General features: G+C 31.7%; 1 protein-coding gene across 1 annotated transcript; it reads left to right on the forward strand.

The window, feature by feature from the left end:
• Positions 1–1,888: 1,888 nt before the first annotated feature.
• On the forward strand, positions 1,889–5,751 carry LOC122608061 (transmembrane protein 87A). The gene is made up of 5 exons (XM_043781147.1): positions 1,889–2,300; positions 2,959–3,877; positions 4,469–4,564; positions 4,752–4,888; positions 5,290–5,751. Exons 1-5 carry the CDS (start codon positions 2,080–2,082, stop codon positions 5,438–5,440), a joined length of 1,524 nt encoding a protein of 507 aa, XP_043637082.1. The 5' UTR covers positions 1,889–2,079; the 3' UTR covers positions 5,441–5,751.
• The last annotated feature ends 5,197 nt before the right edge of the window (positions 5,752–10,948 follow it).

Here is a 10,948-nt window from a genome sequence, read left to right on the forward strand (position 1 = left end):
TAATTATATTCCAATAAAAACTATTTGTGTTGCTTTTATCACATTAATATGTTAGTATCGCTAATTCTACCCTACGTGTTAATTCAATTCCTGTTTATAGAAATTTTTTTCCATGAACCGTGTATAAACAAGAATTAACATGCAAGGGTAGCTTTAGTAATACAAACACATAAATGTTATAAAAAGTCAACACGAGTAGTTTTTATTCGAATATAATTCAACAATGTTTAAAAATGTCCAATAAATATATATTTTGTAGATTTCTTAAATTCCTTACTTGATGATCTAGGGTTTTTCATATGGAGAATTCATGATTGAAGAACTAAATGAAATTGAAACACGGAGAAAGTTGACTCATCGTCTAAAAACAATCAAGTTTCTTAAATTTGATGGAGAGGAGAAGAAATTAGTAGTATCAAGTATATTGGTTTCTTAAAACAACACCACAATTTTGTAATGTGCAGAAACATTTTTGCCATTGACCCAATTAGCAACTCATGGCTAGTATATATATATAATAGGTGTTGTTTATCTGTATGATGTATAACTGTTGCTCAAAAATATTTACTTGTAATGAGGGATTGAATGAGACATGATATTAAAAAACGAATGAAAATTAACTAAACCACTAAAAATTTGCTAGACCACAATCCTATCAATGACATTGAGTGTTATAATAGTTTTTTTTAAATTGTCATGACAATCTTAATCCTATATAATGGCTACATTTAGAATGATCTCGGACCTAGAAATAGTTAATAATTTATTAATAACAAGAGGAGCATATCATTTATTTAGTTATAGAATTTCGCCTAACTAGATAAATTATATAATATATAAACAACTTTATAACGGCATGTATAAAAATATTCAATATAACCATACGATGATGAAAAAATATATTACCTATTATTAAAAAATACAAAAAAATAAATCAAACAAAATACAATCAATGAATAATATTATATTATATTATATATATATATATCTAAAAATTATACATATGTAAAGGTTTACATTTATTCAAACAATATATTTGTATTTAAAAAAAATGATATATAAAACATAATTTGAACTTCTAGCTAAAAGCAAATGTTAACAAAATCATATAACTAAAATATTAGTTTTCTTTATACTACATAAACAAATCAAATTGAAAATAAATTATCATCTTGAAAAAAAAACCTTATACAATTATATATGAAATGATGTCACTTTTAAACAGATATAATATAATGAATATAAAAAATTTAAAGCACAATCAAAATATATATAAGATTAAACTTTACCCAAATTAAAACTATAACTGTTTTTGAGTTGGTTTTATTTTTCATAATTTATAGTTTTTTGTACGTAAAAATGATTAGAATATTTAAATATTAGATAATTCCAAAAATGGGAACAATTTCGTATATTAAAAGAATGAACTTGTTTTAGTAGATTTTTATAAAAATAATATTGATAGTGATTTTCTGGATTAAAAAAAAAGAACTAAGCGATACAAAAAAAAAATAGTTTTAATAATTATAAAATGTAATAGATTGGATTTTAGATAATTTATAAATAATAAAGTTTATTTTTATAAAGATAAAAATGGAAATAGAAAAAAAATATATAAAAGTAAAAATATAAAAGGGATAGAAAAGAGAGGAGGGAAAAATATAAATTTAAAGGTTTTAAAAGATGTCAAGTGTATCACAAATCTTCTCTTTTAGTTAGAGGATTGATGTTGAAATCGGTAATTTCGTGTTTATATAATTTTTTTGAAGGGCCAAACATGTAATTTATTAATGTATTATTTTGAAATGGTATAAAAAAAAAAACAAAAAAAAGTAGGTGCATATATAATAAGTAAGACCAACATAAAACTCAACCATGGTTACTTTCAAGGAAGAAATACGGAGTAATTCTTTTTCATTACATCTATCACCCCCGAGATCTCTCCCTCTCTCCGTGTGTCTCTCTTTCTTTTTTTCACTCACAATTGACTATACTCACTCATACTAGTCACTAGCACACACTCATTCAGATCTGCGTGTTTCCAATTCAGATCTGAATTAATTCAGTTAAATTATAGCAATGCGGTCGTTACTAAATTCATCCTTCACAACGGCGATTATATCGTTGCTATTATTAGTAAGGGCGGCTATATACGTAGAGGCATCTGTTCATAATTACGCCGGAGATAAATTCATTAAAAAAGGAAATGCGTTTGTTATCCATGGCGGCAGTGAAGGCATCTATTTCTCTCATTCTTCCACTAATTCTAATTCTTCTTCTAATGGCGATGCTTACATTCGGTATGCTTTTTTCCTACTATTTCTATTCTTATTATCATATCTTATATTATAAATAATTAGTTATGTTGATAGTTGAATAGTTGATGTTTATTTTTGTTTTATATGCTTATTATATTATTACTAGTAAATAAGTTAGGTTGAAATGCGTTTAGCTTACCAGTTAATATTCTATAATTTCATTTGATTTGAATCTGTGTGTGTTTGATGAAGGATGGATGTGATGTGTTATAGAGTAATAGGTTATTCGTGTTCGGAAATAGATAGTGTGTCATTGAATTGTAAGTTTTTTTTCGGCTAATAATTCGAAAATGTATTCAGCTTTAAAGTGTTGTGCTATTTTTGTTTAACCTAGTTCTGTCAAAGACGTGTCAGTATCTTCCGTCACCGTGTCATCTTAACAGGTGTTATACGTATAAATAGGAATATTTGAAAGTTTGCTACGCATGATGAGACTATTGTTTGTTCGATATAGAATATGATAACAAATGGTGTGTGAAGTTATGTACATTGTCATATAAGTTATGCAGTTTGTTTTTTATGCTTATAAGTAGTAAGTTTGTGGAAATATGAAACGAGATTAGTTTGAGGTACAAGATTGAGTTTAGTTGTAGATGTGATAAAAATATACAGATCTGACCTGACTTTTGTTTGGACATAGATTTGAGAAGATTGTATTTCGAAGGCCTCGAGAGGCTTCAAATTTTAGCTCAGGGTTGGTATATGCCATTCTTTTTGAGGTGGATGACCGAGAGACTATTGGTGGCTCAGCCTATGGAGGCCAAAGAGCTATCTGTTGCACTGCAGATCTAGCGAAATTGGGTGCATGCAAGGAAGGGGAGGTTATTCACCGCTTATCCACAACAAATCCTGGGTGGCCTGAAGTATTTGGTGTCTCGTTCGAGGTCAATGAAGAAACTTCTACTTTGGAACCGAGGTCTATTCAGATTACAAGAACCGGGATGTATAATTTGTATTTTATGCATTGTGAACCAAGACTCTCTGATGTGGTTGTGGAAGGGGAAACGATATGGAAAAATCCCAGTGGTTACCTTCCGGGGAGAATGGCACCTCTTTTGAACTTCTATGGGTTCATGTCTCTTGGATTTCTAGTCCTTGGGATCTTCTGGTTCTCCCAGTATGCAAGATTCTGGAAGGAGGTTCTTCACTTGCAGAATTGTATAACATTAGTTATAACACTGGGAATGTTTGAGATGGCATTATGGTATTTTGATTATGCAGAGTTCAATGAGAGTGGAGTGCGACCGACAGGGATTACAGTATGGGCAGTAACCTTTGGCACCGTTAAACGCACTGTCTCACGCTTGATCATTCTTACTGTTGCTATGGGATATGGAGTTGTTAGGCCAACCTTGGGTGGTCTTACTTCAAAAGTTGTCATGCTTGGGGGAACATTTTTTGTTGCTTCTGAGGTACTTGAATTGGTGGAGCATGTTGGTGCTGTCAGTGATCTGTCTGGAAAGGCAATGTTATTTTTATCTCTCCCCGTGGCAGTCTTGGATGCATTCTTTGTTCTATGGATATTCACATCCCTTTCTGCCACTCTGAATAAGCTCCAGGTAATTGTGCATCATGAATACATTTTTTGTTATGTAATTGCTCTTTACGCATTCCACTTATCTACGATTCACAAAGATCCAAAGTCGTGCTGTTTTTATTATTTTTTACATCTTGGTAATGGATTCTTTTTGAGATCTCTTGAAGATGCTTTATATGACATCCCTAAGCAACCTCGGATATAAATCTGTTATAGCTTTGTGAAAGGGGGAGACTGAAATTTCCGTTGGAGATATTATATTAATAAATTTAAAATTTATATGCGCCTTTTCTTTAATTTGCAAGTGTTAAAGGTCTGGTCAATATTATCCAGATCAACTTCTTTTGTCTGAATAGGGAGTACAATAACTTTTCACAATTTTTTTAATTTTTATCTTCTGAAACAAAGGAATAACTGTGCCCATGCATTTTGAACAAGTCCATTTAAGCTTTTTCTATTCAGGAGATGAGAAATTTCACATAGGATGTAGATGATTGAGTATTACTTGTTTTTTTTTTTTTCACTTTCTTCAATAACATGTACTGTCACATGTGAATATGTGATTATTCTTGGCACTGATATACTAAGTTGAATGGGCTATATGATCTGACAGGCCAAGCGAATGATGGCCAAACTAGATATATACAGGAAATTCACAAATGCTTTGGCTGTAGCTGTTATTGTGTCAGTGGGCTGGATATGCTATGAGGTAAGACTTCGTGTTGTGCATACAGCAAATGTAATCTTACATACTTCTTATGTGCATAATCAAGAGTTGTAGCATACATACATAGAAGTTCTTAACAGAAGTACAGAACCCCTACTGTAATCGTGATATCAAACACTGGTTCTTCATTGTATGTACTTTTGACAGTGCTTTATTGTCTTTCTTGCAGCTTTATTTTAAGTCAACTGATATATACAATGAGCAATGGCAAAATGCTTGGATCATCCCTGCCTTCTGGCACGTTCTGTCGTTCTCTCTTCTCTGTGTCATCTGTGCTCTTTGGGCTCCGTCTCAGAATTCAATGAGGTAAATGACATGACTCTACTCTATATAGTTTTCCCTCTTTTAGGCAATATCTATCATCATTGCAAATTGGGTGGGTTGGGTAATGAGTCAAACAGGTAAAATGGTTTTAACCAAAATTATAATCAGCTTCATTTTCAGAGAATTATGGTAGGAAGTTCTTGTACCATTTTATATGAAAAATACACTGAGCGGCATTTGAGCCATTTTACGTGATCGACCCTTTTTTTGGATTGAAAATTGCCACCTCTAGAATGAGAGAATTGCAATGCTTGCCATGTTATTGTTCATATCGTTATGGTCACTCAAACACTTACTTTAGGACTTAGGAGTTTACATGTCTATGGATATTAAGCTCGGGCTTTAAAATGGGCCACTTGATTGACTTTTATTTTGTTGGACAGATATGCATACTCTGATGATGGAAGTGAAGAATTTGATAAGGAGGATACTCTAACGCTTATAAAACCATCCCCTGTCTCAACTAAAGACGTAACTGAACTAAGATCAGTTCACAGTGATGATGGTGATTTGGAAGAAGATAAAACAGAGTAATTATGAAAAGTATCCACAAGGTTTTGGTTAGCATCCATGGTATCCTATGCTCTTTTGTATGCTTATCGATTATAAATTTCTTTTGTTAAATTTATATAATACGGAGTAGTACTATTTTACTAGCTGTATATTTTACAAGGTCTTTAATAATCCATTGTGAATTTTGAGTAATTTTAGCTGCCACTCCTATAGTTCTATAGAATGGTGGCTGATGATGTCCCCTATGTTTCTAGCAGTAGTTTACGGAATGATTATTAGTTTGTGTTAGATCATTTTGAAAAGGAAATGTAATGATGGGTATATTTACGTTATGCTTGGGTGACTTTAACCCTTTATAAATTGTTCTTTGTGATTTCATGCAAATTTAGTTGTTTGATAACTGTTTCATACCACAGAATTGCAGATTAAATGAAACTTTGAACATCTCTTTTATGTTGGGAAAACAATACCAAACATCAAAAAGAAGATAACTTTTTTTTTTAACAGCAAGAGAAGATAACTTCTTTTTAATCTAACTTTCTTAACGAAGGGAATTTGTTTTCATTTTTAAGGTTCGGGTTATTAATATATGTCAAACAAAAAGGGAAGATTGTTAGTTCTTCAGTTAAACATCAATGTGGTTTGACATGTTGATTAAATTTCCATGTGGATTGTCCAGTTGGATTCAAAATGTATCCATGACCTGAGCAGGGACTTTCGGTGTCGCAGAACAGTTATTTAAGCTTCATCCAAATACTAAAAAACATCTGTGTTTTCAGAGAGACTATTTGGGAAGATGAACGAAAGTTCTCGGATTGTGGATGGCTTTTTTGATCCAAGTCATTATGGTAGCCTTAATTGGAAATATGTTCTATTCAGTTATAAGTTAGAAGACTCATAGTTCCCAAAATGTTTAGGATGCATTCAGTTTTAGGAATGTTTTCTAGAAATAACTGATGAAATAAATAGAAAAGCTGATAATCTGCTATGTAATAAGTAGATAATGAGATTTAACATCAACAATAAAAAGTAAAATAGCAGCTATATGAATAATAAAGAAAAAATGGTTTTAGTACAATACTAGGTAGTAGAACGATGAACAATCTGCTATAGATTAATACAAATATGCATATGAATATGATGAGGGGCTATGGTGGTAACGATAATCGGCAGACTCCCATTGGAAGAGTAGTTGTTGACTCACTCTACTTCTCTCTTGAGTAGATATAGATATATGGAACTAGATATGACAGTTGGCATCCATTCCTATTGGCCCAACATTGGCCCATCAAGCTTTTCTATTTTAGCCCACATTATCATCGGGTGGTAACTCTTTCTTAATTTCCATATGCCCAACATTTATATTCAACCCATCAAGAACATTGGCCCATCAAGCTTTTCTATTTTAGCCCACATTATCATCGGGTGGTAACTCTTTCTTAATTTCCATATGCTCATGTACAAAGCTAAGATTGTGACAACTTATAACTTATTTCTCAACAATAACACCATGTTAAGAACTTTCATATTACACAGTATCACGCACAAAAGGGTCTGCAAAAAACGTAAACAATATCATGTCATGGTGCAACATCGTTATATAACTGTTCTTATTTGATCATATATATATTTAATGGTTATCCAATTGATGTCAGATCGGATAAATAGTTTCTATGATGTATGTTTCGTTTGCCATCACCACTTTGGTCTTAAGTGAGAGACTTTGGTTTTTTAAAGAAAAAATCTGGATTCAAATCCTGACAACGAAATATTATGAAATTTATAGATCAGAGTAAGAGTAAGAGTAGAGTAGAATTTGTTGTTAGAAGTTTGGTCATAACATAAACAAACTATGAAAATAAGAAAAACAAAAATATGTGTGGGGTTGGTTGCCCATTGGTAAAGTCTTTGACCTTTAGATGATCTACCTGAATTTAAGTCTCACTTCCCACATTTGTGGGGGTGGATTAATAGCGGTTTTTCGATAGTCCTGGTTTCTAGACATACGTGTAATTTACAGGTAGGATAAAATGTCGTTATAAAAGTAAAATAAAATAAAAATAAAAGATATGCATTCAGAATTATAAAAAATAAAAAAATAAAATCGAGAAACATGTGTTGAAAAGTGACAGAATGTGTGATGCTTCATTCTTCAAAGTGTACTATCTTGTTAAAAAGTGTCCCTTTACAATTGGAATAATAAAAGAAGAAAGTGACTCATAACAATATAACATTAGAAAGGATTGATATATATGGCGTAATACTTGTTGGTCCGTATATCTTTGATGTTAATGTTCTCTTAACAATAATAGATATGAAAATGTGTCATATTTTTTGCCAAACAGAAGGCACGGGTGGCTAGCTCATTCCTGGACCATACTTGTAAAAGAGCATTTCAGCCTATGAGGTCCGTTTTTGATACAAATAATTACATGAGCAACTATGAGGAAAGCCAGATATAATCAACTTAGGGCTTATTTATCTAACCATTATGTGACTGAATTGATTAAGTAACTGAATATATAAATAATGTTTGTATGGATTAAGTCAATACAGTTCTTTTTTTGTTTATTAAGTCATAAAAACGAACACTTTTGACGACTTAATGGACTAAGTATTTTTAATTAAGTCATGACTTTTTCTATTAAGACATTAACAAACATCCTACTTAGGCTTACTATGTTTTGAGATTTTTTTAGAATATTATTTATTTATTATATATATATATATATATATTTTCAATTTTATTTTTTTTAATATAATGTAACGATATTGATGATTGATATTCTAATCTACTTGATTGATATTTTAATTTAATTGAATCCACCTTAGGCCCAAATATGCTTATTATAAAGCTTAAGAGTAATGTTGAACGAACATCAAAACGGTCATGAGGACGGTTTACGGTCCATTTGGACCGGAAAAACCGGACTCTTTTGTTAGTTTTCAAACATAAAATCAAAAACAATAGTTATGCAGAATATGTGAAATAAAAGTACAGAGGAACTCTTTGGTATAGTGGCATTACCACACTCCTTTGTTGGAGGTCTCTGGATCTATTTCACGGTGTATCTGGTGACCGTTAAGAACTACAAAATAGTGGTTAAGAGATGCATTTTTAGCTTTTTAATTTTTTGTAATTTTTTATATCGAAAGTGCAAAACATAATGTATTTTAAAGTTTTTTTATAAAAAAATTTACACTATATTAAATAAAAATATCTATCTTTTCTCTTTGTTAATTAAGTCGAAGTTTAATACAATATTGAATTGAATTGTATCTTATATCCACCCCATAGCAAATTGGCAATTAAGTTGGCAGCCGCATTAGTTTTATCGAGAAAGAAACGACTAAACCTTTGGTCGTGGGATCCGTTTATATCACATGTTTTTTATTTGCCCCATATTATATAAGACTAGCAAAATATCACAAAGTATTTTTTTTTAACTTTAACTTTAAAGGTGAATTTCATTAATATATACAAAGAATAACATGCATCTCTTTTTTCTTAAGAATAAAAACAATATTTTTCATCAGAATCCGAAATATAAGTATTACATTATACTTTTCTTAATACATACATATAAATGTTCAAAAAAAAAAAATACATATAATAAAATAAGTTGGTTTTAGCAACATTGCCTCTTTATATGATCAACTCCATTTTAAGAAAACTCATGTCTTTGTGTTTAAAGCATTTTTGCTTACATCAAGATTTGAACTCAAAATTTTTAAGTACTAAGTCTCTAAATATCGATAACAAAATAAGTTTAGTCTTTTTTTTTCTTATTCAAGGTTACTTCAGAGTCTTACAAGAATGACATAAACTTGACCTTAATCTGTTGCAATTTGTTGATCCTTTTAACTTGAAATTTAACTATGCCAAGCCATTTGATTTGATTTTTTCTTATACTGTATACGAATAGTATTGTAATTCTCTAAAGTTGAAACCAACTTTACTAGTAAAATTAAAAATCTAACATTCGGATTAAAATCAAATGTTTAAATTCAAAGATGATATTTGAATCTTGACCTTGCTTTTAGTTTAAAAGTTAAAGATCCGTTAAGTTTTACTAATAAAGTTCATTTCAACTTTAGAAAATCCTCATCTATATGAATGCGATCATAATTGGAAAACAGATAATGAAACAAAAACCATGCGATAAAGTTTTCCTAAAAGCGCTGTAGATTGGACTTATATTTTGTCTTTTAACTTATAAAAACTAATATATACCAATTACCAAATATAAGCACAAGTATATATCCAAACCCAGATCAATCAATATTCTAGAGCCTCCATACATCCAAGTGTATTCGTGGGTCTCCATAGATAAGGTTGTGTGGGTCTAACCAAAAATAAGATTTATCCGTTACAGTTCTCAAGGGTATTAAGGCCGGTGCTTATAACTGCGTCTCCCGGCGTCCGACGCGTAGTGGAGGAGAGACGCTATAAGCACGGCTGTGTCTTCCATCACGTCTCGGTGGTTTATTCCTTTCTTAGACGTGCGGCTTGTGGTAGTGTGGGGTCCGTTTTGTGAGGAGCCGTTAGTAAATAAATTTAAAAAAACGAATTTTGAATTCAAAATCCATACCAACGGCTATTTTCTTGTTTTTTAGTTTTTTTTTCTTTTTAAATTTTCAACCTCCTATTTATACCCCATTACACTACCATTTCAAAATACAACAATCTAAACATACCCATTACTTTCAAAGCATTTCAATCACACCACTACTAAAAATGTCTAGTTCATCATTATCATCCTCTAGTGACGATTACGAATCAAATGATTACGAAGTAATCAATAACGTTGTTACGCAGATGAATGTTGTTTTCAATCCCCAAGCCATAGGCGCTTGTCTTAACGTTATCTTTGACGAAGAAGAAAACCAAAGTCAAGAAGCGTCAAGTTCTTCAAGACCCAAGTTTACTAGACCCGGCGAGATCACGTGGCTGCCGCAAAGCTTTTATACGATCATTACTTTGCGCCAGAACCAACCTACCCACCTGACATGTTTCATAGAAGGTTTCGAATGCAAAAGGAAATGTTTCTGGGCATAGTGCGAGACATAAACTCCTTTGAAAGCATTGAACCGCCATCGAAACACTTTCAGTTCTTCCACAAAAGCGCGACAGATGCTAGTGGTCGTCCCGGTTTCAACATTTTCCAAAAATGTACTTCTGCCATACGTCAGTTAGCGTATAGATTTAAGGCTGATGCTTTAGATGAGTACATGCAAATGGCTCAAGATAGGGGGATGAAGATCCTCTAAAGTTACTTCTAACTTTATAGGTAAAGTTAGAAGCATCTTGACCCTTGAATTAAAATCAAGAGTTAAGATCCAAAGATGCTCTTTGAATATTGACCCTTGATTTTAAATCAAGGGTTAGGATTACTAACTTTACCAATAAAGTTACTTGTAACTTTAGAGGATCCTTATCCAAGATAGGGCTACCAATGTTTAAATGCTTTCTGCGAGTGTGTTATACACCTCTATCGTGACGAGTATTTGAGAAGGCCAACAGAAGCA

The sequence above is a fragment of the Erigeron canadensis genome, chromosome 7 (genome assembly GCF_010389155.1).
Source record: "Erigeron canadensis isolate Cc75 chromosome 7, C_canadensis_v1, whole genome shotgun sequence".
Lineage (NCBI taxonomy): Eukaryota > Viridiplantae > Streptophyta > Magnoliopsida > Asterales > Asteraceae > Erigeron > Erigeron canadensis.